At 40.9% G+C, this 20,445-nt stretch overlaps 1 protein-coding gene across 1 annotated transcript; it reads left to right on the top strand.

The window, feature by feature from the left end:
- The first annotated feature begins 15,021 nt into the window (after positions 1–15,021).
- adra1ab (adrenoceptor alpha 1Ab) lies at positions 15,022–20,022 on the top strand. The gene is made up of 2 exons (XM_076758477.1): positions 15,022–16,169; positions 19,571–20,022. The coding sequence occupies exons 1-2, from the start codon at positions 15,254–15,256 to the stop codon at positions 20,020–20,022; spliced, it is 1,368 nt and encodes a 455-aa protein (XP_076614592.1). The 5' UTR covers positions 15,022–15,253.
- The last annotated feature ends 423 nt before the right edge of the window (positions 20,023–20,445 follow it).

Below are 20,445 nucleotides of genomic sequence, written 5' to 3'. Positions count from 1 at the left end.
CATGCGCACAAAATGTCCAATTTGTTGTGAAGTTCACCGTCCTTATGTTCAACTTGTCCATTGTTCATTGATTATCTTGATTATTATTAATTATGCAGTTAGTCGTGATTTAATGTAGCAATAACAATATAACAATAACTGTGAAATAAATATTAATAACAGCCTAATACTTTCATTTATACAGTGCGTGTGTGTGTGTGTGTGGGTGGGTGGTATAACGGTAATTGCATGGTATAATATGCATTTTGGCAGGTAAAAATATTTATGTTTTCATTCCCCTTCGCCTGTGAGTCAAAAAGTTAACTGTGGCAACTATTTGCTGATTGGCTCTGCAGCTGTTTGGTTAAGTGGAAGGTAAATGGCACTGTAATTACAGAAAAAGAATCTTCAGTTTGAGCTTTCGACGAAGATGATTGCCTGTCATAACAGTTAGTCACATAATTAGTGTTAAACTGATCTGGATTTTTGATGGCTGATACTATTGCTGTTGCTACGCTGTAATTCTCTAAATAAATAAATACACTTATTCAGTATTTCCCGCAGATTTATATTCTGGTGACACTTCAATTTGTGCAGTGAAAGGATGACTCGCTCTTCCAACCCACACAAACTCTTCTGTATTTTTAAGCTCTGTCATGGAAAATAGATGCATTGCAGCTTTAAAGAAACTGTTTAAACTTTGATACTTGCTACTTTCTGTCCTGATTTGTCAATGCACTGTGCACCAGCATGCAGGCAGTTCATCACTTTATGACTTTTACCACATTATCTGGTGTTCTGTGCTGTGAGGCCCCACTATCACCAACAGATTTCCACAAAGCAACAATCTCCACTTGAAACTGCTTTCTTGTTAGTGTGTCAACCACTTGTGCTAACTGAGAGTCAATCAGCCTTGTTAGATATTTAGATTTGAAGGTGCTATAAACATTCATCAGTCTGATTTGGAGGAATGCAGTATGTTGCAATCAAATCACATCAACTGAGGAAAAATATTACTAATGACTGCTTCAGTGCTAAACTAATCTTAACAGCCTTCACAGACTATCAACAGCATTAGTCACCCGCCTCCAGGCAGCATTTCCTCTATCAGTGAGAGTCAGAATCAGATAGAAAGAGGAAGAGAGTTCACACAATTGGGGAAATACTGATACAATTATAAATAATTTATCTTTCGAAGACAAGCCATGAAGCTGCACAACTCCCAGCAATAAGAGCTCCAGGTACAGCTCAAGTAGCTTTGAAATAAAATAACAAGACGAAAGATTCAACACACACACTGACGTCAGCATGCTAAAATGGTAACAATGACGATGCCGACATACTGATGTTTAGCAGATACTTTTTATCGTTTACCATTAGCATGCAAGCACAAAACACAATGCAGCCAATACTGATGGCAATGACGTTTATTTTGTACATATTCAGTCATCTAAGAAAGTATTGGGCAAACAAAATTTTGACCAGATGATGGAGTTCATGAAGATGATGGCATGAAAAGCTAATGGGTGACCAAAGTGAAAACAATTCACCATAAGGGGGGCATTGTATATATGTCATGGGGGGCATTGTACCAAATGTCATGGCAATCCATCCAACAGCTGGTGAGATATTAATTATTAATGTTAATATTGCTGTTGGTGATATTTATGGACAGGATCTCAAGGTGCAGTCGTGGTGAGGAGACTGTCTGGTTTGCAAACCTCAGAATTGCTTCTCTGCTTTTTTGCAGATAATGTGTTTCTGCTGGCTTCATCAGACGGTGACCTTCATCATGCACTGGGGCAGAATTCAGCCAAGTGTGAAGCAGCAGGGATGAGAGTCAGCATCTCGAAGTCTGAGGCCATGGTTCACTTATGACAACCATGGATTGTTCCCTGAGGGTTGGGAGAGACTTGCAGCCCCCAGCACGGGGGTTTAAGTATCTTGGGACCTTGTTCATGATTGATGGTAAAGTGGAGCGTGAGGTGGTGAGGTGTCAGCAGTCATGCAGGCATTGTACCAGACCGTTGTGATGAAGAGGGAGCTGAACCAGAAGGCAAAGCTTTACCAGTCAATCTATGTTCCAACCCTCAACCAGCTGTGCGTAGTGAACAAAAGAATGAGATTACAGTCACAAGCGGCCAAAATGAGCTTCCTCCATAGTCTGACTGGAATCAGCCTTAAGCTTCAACTTCTGCCGAGAGGTCAGAGTTGCGCCGCTGCTCCTTCATGTCAAAAGGGTTTGGCACCTTCATGTGGAGTTTTTCTAGGATCTCCGGACTGGGATGAGGCCACCTTGGGATCCCTCAGGAGAAACTGGAAAATGTTGCAAGGGAGAGGGATATCTGCAATACCCTGCTTAGCCTGCTGCCATCACAACCCAGCCCCAGATAAGCAGAAGAAACTGCATGAATGGATGGATGGATGGATGGACAGATGGACGGGTGGATGGATGGATATTCAAATGCAAATAAATGCAACATAATCGTTACTACAGTCATTATTGATTTTCAATGATACGTTCTCCTGTTTTTCCCCTCTTTATGTATGTATGTACAGGTATGTGGTTTTCAGCGGAGGTGTAGATATTCATACAGATTTGAGTGTGTTCAAATTATGTTTGGTGGACAGGCAAAAATAAATAAATAAATAAATAAATAAAAATAACAAGACAGATGGAATCAGGTTTGTGAAAAATGAATGAGGGGTAACCAGATGGAGTGGGATTCTCCTGCAGTGTGTTTGACAGAGGTGGAGACTTTTCCATAGAGATGTAATCCATAAGTAATTTTTTTCAATGTGCAACATGTGTTAAGTTGTTCTTTGATTTCCAGTTTACACCGAGAGATTTTTAATTTAACACAGTTAAGAATGCACTGCTTTGATCACTGGGAGAAATCCAGGCAGAACTGGGAAAGTCATGTAAAAAGTGAAAAGTGCTACTGCAACCATTATCCAAGCCATTAATAAAAGAAAGAAATAAAATGTACTCTCCAAGTGGCAGATCGGCAACATTCATTTATTTTTATGAGAAATCAAAAAGCACATCACCAGCCTGCTCCACAACTTCATGAACAGTATTGAACTAACATGTGAGTAACTTCAGGAAAACACTTTCTTAGAATTTGTGATTTCCCAGAATTTTACAGACATCTCTGGTCACCTACTCTATTACCAGTATTTAAAACAAAAAAAAAACTCTGACAGTCCCAAACTTTCTTCATTGTTTAATAGCCAGTCAGAAACATTTAATAAAATAGATAGGATCAAATGTACAGAAGTCTTGAGGTACACGGTGCACATGCAGTGGACCATCCATCAAACACCTCGTGGCACTTTAATAACGCAAAAAAACTGGTTCAGTCAGTGGCCATCAGAAAGGGCTGAAAATGAATGTCAGACTTGATGCCAGCATATCTATCACGGAAAATATTACATGACTTTATATTCACAAGATGTTCACTCCTGCTACTGCTCCAGCACTCGTAAAGAAAAACTCCTGAGATGAACACGGTGCCTCGCCTGTTGCCGCAGAGCTGGCAGGACATCCTGTTTACCTTGACAGGCCCATAATGTACCTACTGTTGTGTTGTGTAGTTTTGTTCTGCACTGCTTTTCTTAAACAGAAAAGGTGTTTTGTCTTGTTACCAAAAAAAATTAAGAAAATTAACCAAATAGGAATAATTTAGGATTTACATTTTGTATGAGCAAGTCATTACACCAACATTTTGCCCATTTTTTGCATTGAGTGCATTTGCTGTTGCTGCAGATTTGTGTATCTATATCTGTGTATCTGTGGTGTGTAGAGTATGTGCACATGGCATGTACACACGGTGTATGTGTGCACGCAAGTTGAGGGGTTTATTTGTGGCTGCATTTCTGCAAACACATGTAAATGTATGAAAATATGTTCATGCATGTACATTTAGATTGCAGTCGGTACATCCATGTACGCATGTCTGTGCATGTTGGTTTATGTCCTGGCATGTACAGTTACTGCTCATGGAGGATGCACATGCATTTATATTATCATTTGACTATTTTAATTTCTTTTCATTTTGAATGGTGTTGGACTAAAATTTGATTTGTGCTTTTAGTATGAAGCAGTTCTTCAAAATGCATTAAGCAACCTGCATCTATGTGTGAATCCTGTTAATATACACGTTGAATGATGAGTAAAGAAATAATCGCAAAGAAAGAAATAGTAAAATAATCCATTGTTATCTGTCAAACATTCTAAACCAGTAAGTGTTAAGGAATTTACTGTAGGGTCCTTAGAAAATGCTGCTAGATTCTATAAATTAATTAATTAATCATTGTCACATCTCAGAGCTAAACTTCTAATGAATCCTTTAATGTGAATACATGAAAGAGAATAATATTTAACCAGAGCAAACTGCCCTATTTGATGATTCATAGCAGGCATGTGCAGATTGAAAGAAGCAGTTATCCATTTGCTTTTTCAGCAACCACAGTATTGGCAGCACTTAATGGAATATTCCTCAGCTTGGTTTAGCCAGGTCCAAGCCATTAATTTCACGCCATGGGCCGTCTTTCCATTTCATTTCCATTTGAGTTTGTTCCTCTTCTTGTCCTGACTGTTGATGTGTCCATCCTGGTTTTCTGTCAACCCCAGAGGTTTTATAAGTTAATGAAAAAAGTGCTCATTTCTAATTCCATCTGCCCATCTCTAAGTGCATTCCATGATTAACTGAACTCACCATATTTTTTCCCTTGGTGTCACAGGCATCCACCAACATCTCTGCAGAGCCCTGCCCAGCGCAGGAAATCAAATTAGGATTGACATCACTTCTTTGAAACCTCTACCTTGCTGTGTCTACACGGGGAGTGAAAACAGTGTGTCATACATTTGATGGATGTAAGTGCACCATCCGTCTCATATTAAAAATGAACTGTGCTATCAGAGGGCTGTGCAGACATGTGTGTCGCTTTCCTCACTCAGCTCAAGCTTCGGTGCCTGCGTGAGAGCAAGTTAGGATATAAAGCAGGTTGCTGGGCATGCTGGGAAATGGTAATGCATGCTTGTTAGACCCATAGTAACAGGGGGAAGATATTTCAATGAGAGCATTTTCAAAACTGTAGATCATCATAAGAAGCCTTATTTTCTGCTTTCCAATATCCAGTAAAGATATTGAGACATAATACCTGAGATTCATTGAGTTTTGGCATATAGGGAGCAACATTTTAGCAGTCTTTATTTGGAGTCATGTTTGTCACCACGTGATGAACGAACGTCCAATATTGACTAATGTGATGTCAATAATAAAAATATTCTATGTAAAATACAAATATTGATTAATGCAGTTAAAAAAAAAAACACTCGGGTGCTGGCATGTCTTTCTGGTAGGCAAACAAGTCTTTTAGCAGGCATATGGCAGTAAGACAGATTATAATTAGCATAACCCACCTAGAATTCAGCGAACTTTTTGGATCATTCTTGATTGACAAAAAAAGCCTCAGAGCAGCTCATCAAGAGCTCCATATGTGCATGCTATGAATTACAGGCAGGATACCAGTTTTATTTCTGAGCTGAACCTTCACACCAAAAGTAATAGCGACTAATAGTTTATTTGAAGATCAAATGAACACAGCCGTGATAGTTTAGTAAGATTTCAAACATTACAGATGTTTATGGACAGCGGCATGCCCAAGGATTGAAGCACCATAATAAACAGCAGTGCATGGTATTTTTGCTCATGTTAAAATACATCGAGAAGGCAACAAATCTGCATATTGTGGGGGAGTATAATAGAACCATCACGTATCTGCTGGAGCTTGAAAACAGTCCAATACACACAGCAGTCAGACAGAACAAAGCAATAAGAGCTGGAACACATGATTGAGACATTAAGGCTTTCGAAAGGTGCATCAGCTACTGATTGAACATGCAGGAGATCATTAGAATAAAAGAGATGCAATGGCTATAAAATCGTTTTAAAAGCCTTTTTGGGCTCTGAGGTTTATTTTACATGCAAAATCAGATAATAGTTATTTTCTTAAATGTCAATAAAATGTTACGAGGGTGAATATAAGCCTAATCTAGATCCTGGGTTTTATAGTAAAACATCAGCTACCTTCTCCCAACTTGATGTTTAATTTCCCTTTAATTTTCCCAACCAGCAAAGATGGCGGTAGCCATTATTGCTTAGCTAAGTATATTAAAAGTTTAAGGAGTTCTGTAAATAGTTTCTGAATGTCATGTCTCTTTTTCTCATTAGAGAAATCATCCAGGATGCTGGTTTTCAGCCAGCCTCGCTCCTGCATTGAAGCGGCAAACTGGATGAACAATTAGGCGCACTAATCTCATGAGGGCAAGTCTTTACCTCCCTATGAATAATTTAGCATTTAACCAAGTGAAGCTGATAACAACAAAATGTATTCCCCTCTGCCAAGCGGAGGCTGAAGTCATGCGTGTTTGCATTTCCCTGGCAGTGAAAGGACAGAGTGGGATTTGCCTAAAATGTAATCAGTTTAATGTCTGAGGTCTGCGAATGTGAGAGAACATCAGTGATGCGAGGATGTCATGACCACTACAGCGCAGTAACAGTGCTCCGAGATGCTCGTCTCCCATAGGCAAGGAACATGACCTTTAAAGTGAAAGGATTTTTTTTGTCTGTTTGTTTGTTTGAGAAAGGTAAAACGGGTTAAACAAACAAAACCATAGAGCCGTGAAAACATTCCTGCCCATGGGATAAAATGACTGACCAGAGTCAGATCATTTTACATCAAATTCAGGGCAAAGTCATATCCTCCTTTTCCTACATGAGCACCAGCGTGAGTTTCCTTTTGCAAACAGCAAATCACAGGTTAGCAAGCTGTCTTACCATCAACAATGACACAGATCAAGGACAGGCAGAGTAGGAAATAGCGAGAAGAAGAAGAAGAAACCTCTCTTATTGAAGTCTTAAGTGCAGTTCGGATGCTTGAGTCATTCTCTAAAGTTTGAACAAAGCTGTCAAGCTGTCATTTCAACACAACTCCTCCTCGTCTACATCTGATAGAACTTGGCATGACCTATGCAAATGGGCTGACAGCTTCAGAAAGAGGATTTAAGATGAACGCTGCCTTTTAAAAAAAACTGCCTTAGTCCTCTCAACGTTTAAACCTCTCAGATCCTCACACAACTTGACACACACCTTATAAGGTGTGTGTCTTGAGACCAGGCTGTTTTCATGTTTAGTGGCACTTGTCATCAGTCAACATTTCTTAAACAGATACAGCAGATATTCAACACTTCATTTTATTTTTATTTTTTTTGTTAAATCTAAAGCTTTCATATGTGTCTGGGAGATGAGAGCAGGGCCTGTGTGCTTATTGGTTTGTTTGATCTGTCAGTTGCTATTTTTGAGATTGTGCAACCAGTCATGTGGAGATCAATGGCATCAAAATTCAACAAGCCACACAACTCTTCTCCAATATACCCTGATTTACTCCTCAGACAATTTCAGCTATCCTGCCTTTATCAGGGTGTTATAAGAGATCACTTTCAGTTTCTTTGTAGACATTTCATTAAGTGGTCATGCGGGGCAGCTGCGGCTCAGGAGGTGGAGCGGTCGTCCACTTTTCAGTAGGTCGGTGGCTTGATCCCCGGCCTTGGCAGTCTACATGTCGAAGTATTCTAGGATACTGAAAGAGCCAGCCAGCCACCATTGTATACTAAAAGAGATGTTGATTCAAGTGTGTGGTCATTTTGGAGGTAGCTGTTTTGCACTGTATTATACAGACAGGTGTCTCTAATACTGGGCCCACCTTTTATTAATTAGGGTAGACGAAATATTTTGTGATGGCATTTATTTATAATTTCAAAGAAACAGTATGCTTAGATTTGATCACCTGGGAACCACGAACGTCTGTAAAAAGAATCTTTGCCAGTAGATGTTGAAATATTTCACTGGGAAACTGAAAACTCTGACCTGCTTGTTATGCTGGATGAAAAGTCAGAGGATCACCAAAGTCTTTGGAGTTCTTCTGCTAGCGACCATGCACTTCTGACATCAAGACACCCCTCCATTTGAAACACAGAAATAATGTAATGCACTTTCTAAGCCTCTGCAGAGCCCTGCTTGAGCAAAATAAAGTAACCATGCAGTCAGGTGGAAGTCACAAAAGCATTACCTAGCTCTGCGCACATGCAAAGCATCTTAGAATACCAAGTGCATCACCAAATATTCATAACTTATGTTCCTCACGACGCTCTGGGGTGGTGGGACCTGTGCAGCATGAGGTGAATCCAAATAGGCAGTTTTTGTTCAATGCTCTGAAAGACAGGAAGAAACATCAATCTACTGACTGAAGCCAACACTCAGCATAATGATCAAAGTATTGATGAGCTCAACATTGTGCTACACCCGTCAAACCTCTCTGATGTTCGTTTAATCAGAGGTGAAAGAACATATCAAAGAGAATACAATCACTTTTAGGCTAACGTTATGTCTTCTTTTAATAATCAATGTAAATTCCACAGATTCTAAACAATAAAATACCTTTTTTACACTCACATGGGGGCAAGAAGAAGGAGGTCAGCCTCAAATTAACACTCAAAGTTCTAATATAATCTCATAGACTAGAATGATCCATACCTGAGATCAATACACCCAGCGGCCCGCAGACTTATGAGACAACTCTGCAGTGTGAAGATGAATGCACCACCCTGTTATTCGAGACAGATGCGAGGGAAAAAAATCTTAAAGTGAACACTGCTGCCAGATGCCAGGGCATCTGAGACACCTGTGGTCAGGTCACCGAGCCGTTGCAGAAGCCATAAATAACTCAAACTGAAACAATAACCTGAGTGAAGAAATAGCTTATCTGACATCCTTGAGGTATTTGTGATGTACTGGACCCCTCCCAGCCCTGTCCAGGCTCTGTCTCAGTATATCTGGTATTCCTTTATAAAGTAAAGCAAGGCACGATCAAGACCGAGACATTCCCTTCGGCCCCTAGATCAGCTGATATTGCTCATCTTCTGACTAAAAGTCCTCCCAACAGTGTGCTTCCAACGTTGCAGTAACAGTTTGTGTTTTGGCCGTTACCTGTTTCAACATGACAGTGTCCAGTACACAAAGGCAGGTCCAAAAAAAAAAAAAGTTTTCCCAGTTTGGTGTGAAGAACTTGATACGCCTGCACGGAGGCCTGACCTCAAACCCAGCCAACACCTTTGGGATGAACTGGAACGAGCCAGACCTCATCAGACAACACCAGTGTTGGATCCCACTAATGTTCTAATGGGACCAAATCCCTGCAGCCACGTTTCAAAATCTGGTGGAGAGACTTAAACAAAGAGTGTAGGCTGTTATAGCAGCGGGTTAATACCCATGGATTTGGAGTGACAACAATCACATATGTGTGTAAGGTTGATGTTTTAGTCAAATCAAAATCAATCAGTCAAATTTACCCTTTTGCAAGAATGTGTTCTGCAGATTTCATTGACATCATCCCGTTACATACTGAAAACTCTTTGTGGAAAGATTTGGCATGATGTTGGTGCTTGATGAAAGTGTCTAAATTGCGTGCAATTTGAAATTCTAACTTCATCAGACAATGATATTTCGTGGGTTTTAAAAGTTGTTTAAAAGTTGTTAAACAACCCAAATCAGGTGATCTCCTGGATCACCTCAGGCCCTGAATTTTTTGTTACTGTATAACCAACACAGGCAAATGCCAAGCGACACCAGTGTCAAACCTGTCTGGATGCCATCATGGGCAACACAGAGCTCTTGATGGTGCAGACAGTTAAGTCAATCCTGGAACACATCCCAGCAGCCCACCTGGTAGTCAACCTGTGGCTGTTGCACATGAGACTGATTCACAGCAGCTTTGCCAGCCAGCGCCTAGAACCAAAACAACACAGTTAATGCCAGCTATAACTTTTGCCTGGCTACTTTGAGAGATGTTGGTTGTTGGTGATCAGCCAGCTGCCTCTGAGAGGGATGTGCCAGCGTGGGCAGTGTGGTTGAGGTAGCCGCTGAGGCAATCAGAGCGGAGCGACTGCAACTTAAACCTGTTTGTCTGATGTTGTTTCCTCACCAGCAAGGTTAAAGTAAAGCAGTTATTGATATTTTTTCTGCCTTTTGTGTTTGAGGCAAACTTGTTTGAAACATGACAAGTGATGGCCAGCCCACCTACTCTGGGCCACTTGGCTGTTGAGAGACACCTCCGAGGTAGCATGCGAACCCATTAAGCTCATTTTCTATAGGTTTCTCACAGGTATACATCATTGGCAGCTTTCCTGGGACACAGACCATACAGCATTATTTATTTATTTATTTATTTATTTATTTAAACCAAAAATATAATATCCCAATACTTATCCTTTAAAATCATAACTATAATAATATAAATATGTACTATAAATTCCAAGAGTATTTTTGTACTTCAAAATCACTTCCCTCCATATGCTTGTAATAAACATCAAAAACATATTGGCTTTGGTTATTGATAATAGTGTATGAGTGAGATAACAGCTTTGTCAGCTCTTTAGGGCTCACACACGGTTCCTAAATGAGCAGGGCGCGTGAGCACCCGTTAATTAAGAGGTTCGAGCGGCTCGGGCAGGGGGCGGGGCCTGGCAGGATCAGGTCGGGTGGTCCACTGTGACTTTGTTTCTCACCGGAGGAGGCAGGAGGATGGCAGGCAGGAGGGAGGCTCTCCGTGCGGTCTGTGCCGGACAGAGGAACGCATGGCTGCCCGCACAGCAGCGTTACTGCTTTTTCCTTTTCAGCACTCGGTGCAGTGAGATGTGTGCGCTCTGAAGAAGGTAAGACTTTTTCTTTTCTCATCATCCCACACAGTGATTTCTAATTTTCATAATGGACCATTATGCTTATTTTGGATTATTTTCAATCATTTGAAGAATGTGATTTTTTTTTTTTTTTTTTTTTAATAGGCCACTGATGAGCTGCTTTATTTGCACCATCAGTTGGTAATGCTAATGCAAGCAGCTTAATGTATACTGTTGTTTATTGCTTGCATATTTTAAAAGTATTCAAACATGATAAAAGTAAAGAGGAATGTTTCATATGTGTAATGAGCAAAACATAGGGTGTAACAGGTGGGCCACCTTAATCTGAAAACTGGGAACATGAATATTTTATGGAGTAAAAGATGAATGATTGTAGCTTGAAGCAAAGGCTGCAAAGGCTCGTGGTTTGAAGCTCAGGAAAATTAAACATTATCATCGTCTGCCATACATCTGCCTTTTGGGAATACACACTAACAACACAACCTCTTCAGATGAATCAAAGTCAGTTCAGTTTTATTGCATAACCTCACAAATTTGCCTCAAGGGGCTTTACAATGAGAGCATACTCCTCCTCTATCCATAGACGACTGAAGAAGGTAAGAAAGCTCAAGACATAACACTTAGCAGTCCTTTCAGTGGAGCGGAGTGTATAGTCTTCAAGGTTGATAGGACATAATGATTAATGTCATAAGGTTTTGAATTATGAACTTCAGGGAATGACTTCCCCCCCTGGAGAATGCTGCTTTTTGGAAAATGGACTTTAAATGTACCATAATTCATCATGATTGTGCGCTGCTCCAGAGACCTGACAGAAACTGTTCAATTACACTGTTTGTAAAAACAAATGATACATGAACTCTACAGTGGCCTACACTGACAGAAGAATACATTAGCATGCTGAGGAGATTCATGTGTGCACTTGAGAAGAAGAAGATGCTGGATTTCATTTGTTTGATGTGACGCCGTGACCTGAAGGAAACTTATTCCAGTCGTCATTTAAAATCCAGGAATTCGTCTTGGAGGTGGTGTTGTGGAGAAATATTTGAAATATTTGAGTATGAATTGGGATCTGTTATTTTTTTTGTTAGTTTATTTGTTTGGTGGGGGTTGAACTGTTGATCAGACAACACAAACAATTTGAAGATGTGTTCTAGGAACTGGTGATAGCCACTTGTTCACTATTTTCTATGATTATATGTCAACCCATGATAAACTGATTAATCACACATGTACTCGAAGATGAAAATAAATGTTACATGCAGCCCTTGTGCACAAGACACAGTAATAAATCAGATCACAATGCTGAGAGGTTTCCAATCATTAGCGCACATGCTTTGAAAAGAACACAATCTCCTGATCTGCTGCACAGGCAAAATGTTGTCAGGAGGACTTATGTTAATGTTGCGCACCCTTGTGATAATAATGCTGTCCTATGCCTATAAACGGCTCATCTGATTGAATATGTTGTCAGGCTACATTAAGCCGTTTAATATGCTCGCTAAATATTCCCTCTCCTAAAACAAAATCCTAATTATGAGTCCAATCATAGATTTAATTGGCTGACTTGTTTCAGTTCTGTAATGGCCACTCAGACTGATAAGGTTGATGGGGAGGTTTCTTCAAGGGCAAGGCACCATCGTTCCATGAGATCCACTGATGCAATAAGATGAGCAGTGCACCTTTGGATTTCAGATGTAAATTGGAAAGTAATGATGTTCACTGATAGCTTTTAATCAAATATTATCTTGCAGAGAATAAGAGATGTGTGCACTCTCCCTGTTGGGGTGAGTTGCTGGTCAACCGAAGGAAAATGCATTGAGGGATGCAGCTGGTGATCATTTTCTGTTCATCTGCACATTATTTTCTTTTCATAGACACATACACATTTTAGAAGCTTGAAGTAGCAAATATTTTATGTTTGCATGATAAATTGCTTAAATGAATGCTCTGAAATAGTCAGTCGATCAAACGCCTTGACATTTTGATGCTGTCTTTCCCAAAGGACGCAGGTCAATGCATCAATAGGATCTGAGACATTTTTGTTGACATTTGTCAGTCAGTTGACTCACCTTACATGTATTGCACCTCTCACATTTTCTCACTTCAGCTTCACATCTGGAGAAATGCACAGGCTTGATAATTCCTCCGTTGTTTAAATGCAAAAACATGTGTCTAGTTTTGCATTTCTGTCAGCATCTCAGGTCTTTCCGCACCCTTTTTGTCAAAACACAAGCGGCGCACAGACATTTCCATTGTGTCTGATAAAATTATGACTAAAATATGCCAAAAACTCATAGGATGGAAGCTGGGAAGGGTGGGACGGCAGTCAATAATGGAGCAGACGGAAAAGGTCATTTAACACATCTTACACCGCTTCATCATGTTGTCACCACACTGCTATCACCCTGCCGCTTCCATACTAATACATGCATGAATGAAACATGAAGCAGAAAACATATAAGGGAGGTTTGCATTAGAGAGTAAGCTATGTTATCCGCCTCAGGCAGGCACCAACACATGCAAATGAAATGTAATGTGTTAGACAAGCAGCTTCAGGGCATAAATGTGTCACCCATCCCAGACTTGGTGCTCTTGGTTTTAACTTCAGGAAAGACTGATTTGTCTTTGAGTGCAGATTGCACTGCCTTGGGACATACAGCACAGTGCTGCAGAACTTAGGAGTGCTGCATGACATCTTGCATTTCCCTGTTTAATGTTGTTTGATCTTTGTTGAATTGTTTCCACTGTTTCGCCCCGGGTCAATGTAAATCTATTTCCTGCCTGACACTTTTCACAGTAACAGCTGTCCTCAAACACAGGTGGGCTGAGGAAATCAACTTTTCAGATGCGGCTAATCTCTTTGCACAGACACTTCACCACACTGAGAAATCTCATTACAACCGAAAATGTATTCCAAATATCACTGCGCTTAGCTCCTCTGCAGAAACAATCCGAGATATCCATTGACTGCCTATTTCATTTAGATTCCCCTCTGGCTACTGATCCCAGCATCAAGTGTTTATTTGGGTGAATTTCGTTCCACCTCGCGGTGGGATGTGCAGCGAGCGAAAGCCCTTGATCCTGCATGAACATGTGACAAGCGTGACTGCTCTCCGAAGGCTTTATCGCAGCAGCTTTTTCATTCTTTTTTTCCTTGCCGACGTTTATCTCACTCTGTGACATCCCAGATCTCCAACACGTACACTGAGAGTGGTACTGAGTGGGGCTATCAGCAGCCAAAGCCCTCGCCACGGTAATATAGTGCCCTCCTCAAGGTTCAATTCCTGGCCTGTCATCCGGCAGCTGAGTTAGAGTCCAGCCCCAGACACAAGACATTCAAGGAAGTCATCAGAGGCTCCTACTGAATGTCTGCTCTTAAAAAAAATTATCTCTGCTTTCATTTATCTTTGTATTCTCTGCATGGCTGGCTGGTTTTCTCATAACGCCACAGATTATTTTCTTCTTGCCCCAAGGATTATTATTGCCGCTGCGGTGTCCTTGTCTTTACCCCTGTTGTTTTTGATTATATCTCTCTCTCTTTGTCTTCCATTACAATCCCCACCACCCCTGCTGCTCAAGAGCTCTATTGCCCCCTAACAGTCTCTGTAAATACAGTAAACAATTTCCTTTAATCGATCTGCCAGGTTAAATACATGTTAAAAAATAAAAAAAACAGATATTAATAGTAGGATGTTTTACGGTTGCCAGGTTTTTTGTTTGCAGAGGGACGAAGACAAGCAGGTTTTAATGTTTTTTGGATGAAAAAGAAATTGTGAATGCCACTTAGTTCACTCAAACCTCTCTTTTCTTGAATACATCTGTAATGAAGGGTGAATAATTTGCAAATAGAGAGACTGTGTTCTTTGAAAAGAGGCTATTAAGTGATATTTTTACCCTGTAATCATGACTAGGTGCTGTGTGATGATTTTTCTTTTAGCAATTTACCTTTAACGTGTTCTATTTTATGTGTGACGTTTTTGATTTGCTCCTACGCTGCCAAAGAAAGAACAGCAAGAGGTAATGAGTCTGTTTTGGGTTTCTATAAAAGCCATGGATTATGAAGGTGTTGTTAAATATACTTTATCTCTTTTCTTGTTTTAACAGGTTTCCAGCAATAAAGCCTTTCAGCATGGCTGAACATGACATCCCAAATCCATCAGTGACTGCCAGTTAAAACATGAATATTTCTCATTTCTATTAAGCTGCTCTGGACAAAATACAACAAACTGTGTGGCAGTGTTTCACTTCTCTGTAAATGTAACATTCTGCCAAGGAAGCCTGGCCAGGGCCACGTGATTGAGTGAATGTTGGCAAAAGCCTCTGCATCTACAAATTAACTTTAAGGGCTGTTTATGCAGCAGGAACAGCTTCTACATCTGTATTAGGAGGAGCAGAAAAAGGATGAGTTATAGAAACTGTAGTAATTGAGGAACAGATGTTGCATGTGCCAGTCTGTATAAGCTATATAATCAATATCAATCTGCAAGAACTTAATATACGCAACAGATTATAATGGTTCCTGCTGAGAACATGAGCGCTTCTGCTGCAGTGGATCTCTGTCCCAACTGCAGCTCCTCTGCCTACCCAGATGTGGATGTAGGCAAGGCAGTGGTTCTGGGGATAGTGCTGGTGGTGTTCGTAGTGTTCGGGGTCCTTGGCAACATCCTGGTCATCCTGTCGGTGTTGTTCCACCACCATTGGCGCTCTGTTACACACTACTTCATTGCCAACCTGGCAGCGGCAGACCTGCTGCTCAGCTCCGCCGTCCTGCCCTTCTCAGCCACTGCGGAGGCTCTTGGTAGATGGGTGTTTGGCCGGTCGTTCTGCAGCGTCTGGGCCGCCCTGGATGTCCTCTGCTGCACTGCCTCCATCCTCAGCCTGTGTGTGATCTCTATCGACCGATATTTGGCTGTCAGCTACCCTCTGCGCTACCCTGCCATAGCTACAGGGAGGCGAGGCCTGACTGCAGTGGCTGCTCTCTGGGGGCTCTCGGCAGCTATATCTGTGGGCCCACTGTTTGGCTGGAAGGAGCCCGACCCAGAAGATGAGACAGTGTGCCGAATTACGGAGGAGCCCGGCTATGCTTTGTTCTCAGCACTGGGATCTTTCTATATACCTCTGGCTATCATCCTGGCCATGTACTGTCGTGTGTATACTGTGGCAAAGAGAGAGACGAAAACACTCAGGAAGGGCAGGAAGGGAGATGGGGTTGAGACAGAGGGGGTGATTCTGCGGATACATAGAGGAAATGCTGATCAGACGGGGAAGCAGCAGGATGACGACATTACTGCGGGGCATAAACACACCACTTTTTCCCTGCCGAAGTTGCTGAAGTTGTCAAGAGAAGAAAAGGCAGCCAAAACTCTTGGCATTGTTGTCGGGTGCTTCATTCTGTGCTGGCTCCCTTTTTTCCTGGTTTTACCCATCGGTAGGTACCTGCTAACCTCGACTGTTTTTAACTTGACATAAGGCCAGTTTGTGCCTTTTCATGTAATTTTATTAGTATATTGAAGTTCCAAAACTACAGGTTTGTTTCTCTGAAAGATAAATCCCTGGCAATCTGCCAAAAACTGAGAAGGTTAACAGCCCTTACTTCTGTTTTGTGTTTCCAGAATCCTCAAGGACTCTTCTGTCCATCTGGATAAAAAAAATATTCTGTCTGTGTGACAGTAAAAAAGATTTTTACCTTCCTCCTGAATTGAGACTCTTTTCTTAAACCTGTAGTACTACTGCTTAGTGCTCCATCATGTTCACCAGCTAGTTGCTAACTGTATTCAATAATAAACTGAAATTCCCTTTGAATGTGAGGCTATTTTTTGTTTTATAGACAGTTTAAGTTGTGCAGTGATGTAGAAGAGTACTCCAGGGTGTGTCAGTGCACTATTACATCACTAGTGGGTGTGGTTACAGGTGCAACAGAGTTGAAACTTTAAACCAGAGAGGTCAGCTCAAAACTGCTTTTCAATTTACCTAATAATACAGTAAGACATCGTGGTTTTGTTGATATTTCATACAAAATGATCAAGGAGTTTTGTCACTACCAGCAACCGTCTTTGTGTAGTTTAAGAGTTTGAACTTAAGAAACAGCAAAAAATCTTTTATACTGTACAGGTGCTGCAATATCCTTGGGTGGAGATGAACAGGAGAATCTGAGACTTTCAAAATAGCAGTAAGTGGTGCTAAGCAAAGGCTTTTAAAATGTTTCCACTGACTTATCTTTCAGATAAACAAGTCTGTACAGTGCTCTGTGACTTGAATTCAATGATAATGATGCAATGAATCTATGGGAAAATTTCAAAAAGAGAACCTTAAAGTGATTGATCCGCTGTACCATTTGAGGAAATAATGTGCTCTTTGAGGTTTCAATTATTTAGAAATTAATTTGTGCCATAATGAGAGCGTTGATGATTTCTTTGATAGGAGCCTGCTTTTTTTTCTGAAAAACATAGAAAGTGTTGATTGATTTTTTTTTTATTTTTTTTTTTTGCAGAAGCAAAACTGAATAGAAAGGAACTAATTAAGGTTTATTCTGCTGCTGTAGTCAAACATCTCAGCAGATATGAGCTCCACTTAACAGTATCAGGAGCTCAGGAAAAGGTCTAGTAAGCCCGATATTCTCAAATTTATCTTCAATAAATTATATCTACTTTTTGTCACACTCTGTCAAAGGAGGTGATAACGGTGATGTTATCATGGATGAAATGGCAGAAGCCAACCATTGTAAAGCTTTATCTAAAATCTTAATTGCCTCTGAAATAACTCTTATGGCTTCACTGTGATAAGCAAATGCCAGTGCGGACTAGTGTGTATTCATGTGTAGTAGCCTGTCAGCAGTTACCTCCCAGGTCACAGAGATTATTGCTGAAACATGTATTCAGTTACATAAACTGTAATCTTAGTGACGGAGGGAACAATCTATTATACAGGCTGGAGAAGACGTGGATGAAGCACATCATGTGGACAGATAATATGCGTTATCTTTGTGTGTAGATTCTTTTTCAATTTAATGTTGTGACAAGGCTGTGGTTAAGGTCTGGTTAGGTTAGGGTTCAGAAAAGTTCATATTTTGACTTAAATTGTCCGGTTTTGTAGCCACGAACACAGCTAGAACAGTAGCCCAATACACGTACTGGTAATCTAAGCTACGTCACTTTGATACCTTTTGTGGAGACGCTGGTTTGATACATATGAAATGTACTCATTTAACGTATCTGTGGTTTGCAGAAATGTTCAATGCCAAAATTATTTACTGGTGACTGGGCTGTGTCATACAGTGTTCATCAGCACATAGAGCTTGCTCAGATGTCATGGGGATGGATCCGTGTCCATGCAAGCTTAGTAGCAGTTTTGATTTCATCCATATCAATTGTAGGACATTTTCTTTCGTGTCATCAGTGCTGAAATATTAAGCCAATAGGCCCTTTTCACCTAAGAGACCTTGACATCTCACAGTATGAAAACCACATGTGAAAATAATAAAATGAATGATGGCTGAATTCCATTCAGCTGCTGCGGTTTCAGGGTCCTGGTATTGTTCATGCTGGCTCATTGTCACGCTGTCACGACTTAACTGGGACACTGGAGTAGAAAAAGTTATTAACAAGCAACCCATGCTTTTCCTACTATGGCAAGTCAAATGTCTGCTGTAGAAAAGATCTATTAATCAATTATTCATTTGGCAGAAAGCCTCTCAAATGTGACAGTTTTGTGCTTTGGACTGCTGCACTGTTATGTGTCATTGTAAAGTGTGGAAGGGGATGTTAACACTGTAGCTACAACCATTGTGATATGAAAGCTGTTGAGGCCTGGACCATTGGTATAATGTTGCTTGACGATGTGTTTTGCTATATGAACACATCAGGAAGGACCTTCCTCCTTTGTTCCCTCAACTATACTGTTCGAGATTCTCAGAGGGGACATCAAAAAATTCAATTACAAGCAACTAAATAGACCAAATAAAACACCACATTGGAGCAGAATGGGCTTCTACTGTGAGATGAAATGGAATGAAGCAAACTATTGCTCCCTCCTATGAAAGCTATTATAGATAACAAGCGTGAGGCTTAATGGGCTGTAATGCTTGGAGGCATCCTCAGTCACCCTGTAGCCTCCTAAGGCAGCCAGTCATTGGAGAATAGTTCTGCATTTCAATTGAGACAGACCTTCACGGCTCACAGCGCAGTGCTCATTCAGGCTTTGAGGCAATGATAGTCTGAGATCCTCAGACTGAGGTTTTGAAAAACCACAGATTTTTTTTAATATATATATATGTGTGTGTGTGTGTGTGTGTGTGTGTGTGTGTGTGTATAAAACATTCCTATTTTGTATTTTTTCGGAGCACTTCAAATGGAAAGCTTTTTTTGTGCCCAAACACTCTGAGGCTTCCTTCCTGTGCTCAGAGAATGAAGTGAGTGCTGCTCATCAATGGCACCATACAGGATATAAAGCTGGTTTAAGAAACATCAGTTTTTGCACATGGAAATCAGACCTGTGACTGGAATTTATCAGCTCTAATTTTCTCCACCAAGGAGGCAGATGCTCTAGGTCTTGTATGCTTGGTTGTTAGTTAGCATCTCAAAAACTGCTCCACAGATGTGAATGAAGCTTAATAAATTAGGTCACAAGCCAAGGAACAGTGGATTGGATTAGATTGTGGAGGACAGCACCAATAAGTGGCCATTTATAAACCATCCACTGTTATCACTCATGAAGGATAATTGCGGGTCATTGTTGCACATCTTGTCTTGTCTTGAAATATTAGTGTTGTCTCAGTGTCTGTTTCCGTTCATATTTTTGATTTGCTCCTGTTTGTGTATGTGTGTTCTCTAGGATCAATCTTCCCATCCTGTAAGCCTTCTGAAACCATCTTTAAGATAACCTTCTGGCTGGGTTACCTCAACAGCTGCATTAATCCCATTATCTACCCATGCTTCAGTCGGGAGTTCAAGAGCGCCTTCCACAATGTGCTCCGTGGTCGCTGCTTGAGAACTGGACACATAACCACCTATTCCTCCAGTCCAGGGCCCACATCTAATGCCTCTGTGCTATCAGCCCAGAGCTGTGGCACTGTTTCCTCGTGGTGTTGCTGCAGGCCGATTTCAACCTCCTCCTCGTCTATGAGTGATCCAGATCAGGCTCAAAGTGCACAAATCCAGAGTAAGAGTCTGCTGAAGGCGTGGTGTTTCTCAGCAAGTCAAACGGCGATACCTCAGAACCCCTCCAGTCGTGGATCAGCCAAGGTTTTACACCTTTCTCTTGGTGTTACAGGAGAGCCTGTTTGATTGACATGTTGAGGCAATGGAGGAATTCTGAGCATCAGATCTTGTACTTTGGTTTTGCCTTGGAGGGAAAAGCTCGCAATTTTTACGTGTCCTATATTTATACTCCTCAGAGGCATCAGAGTGCAGGGCCAGCTGATAGCGACTTGCCTCCACAGCAGGCAGAAGATAACTCTGTTGCCGTTAGGCTTTGTGCGTGGCAGCAGTGGCAAATAATTTGGGAAAGTGAATGGATAAAATTTTGTCCTCAAAAGCCACTACTGAGCGGTTCTTGAACAGAGCACTATATGTGCATGTAGGAGACTGTGGAGTATGAACACACAGCAATTTTGTTTGGAAAGTTTGGAAAAAAAAAAAAACACAAACCTCTTTGGTTTAAAAATGCCAGGCAAAAACCATGTTTGCATGGACACTAGGTTAGTAGAG

The sequence above is a fragment of the Chaetodon auriga genome, chromosome 19, assembly GCF_051107435.1.
Source record: "Chaetodon auriga isolate fChaAug3 chromosome 19, fChaAug3.hap1, whole genome shotgun sequence".
Taxonomy (NCBI): domain Eukaryota; kingdom Metazoa; phylum Chordata; class Actinopteri; order Chaetodontiformes; family Chaetodontidae; genus Chaetodon; species Chaetodon auriga.
Note: the sequence above shows the minus strand (reverse complement) of the source record. Positions and strands in the feature narration are given on the sequence as shown.

Excerpts from the sequence above, each read along its gene's own strand:
- adra1ab (XM_076758477.1), top strand. The coding sequence starts at position 15,254 with ATGGTTCCTGCTGAGAACATGAGCGCTTCTGCTGCAGTGGATCTCTGT. Across the intron at positions 16,170-19,570 it reads TTTCCTGGTTTTACCCATCG|GATCAATCTTCCCATCCTGT; the intron begins GTAGGTACCTGC and ends TGTGTTCTCTAG.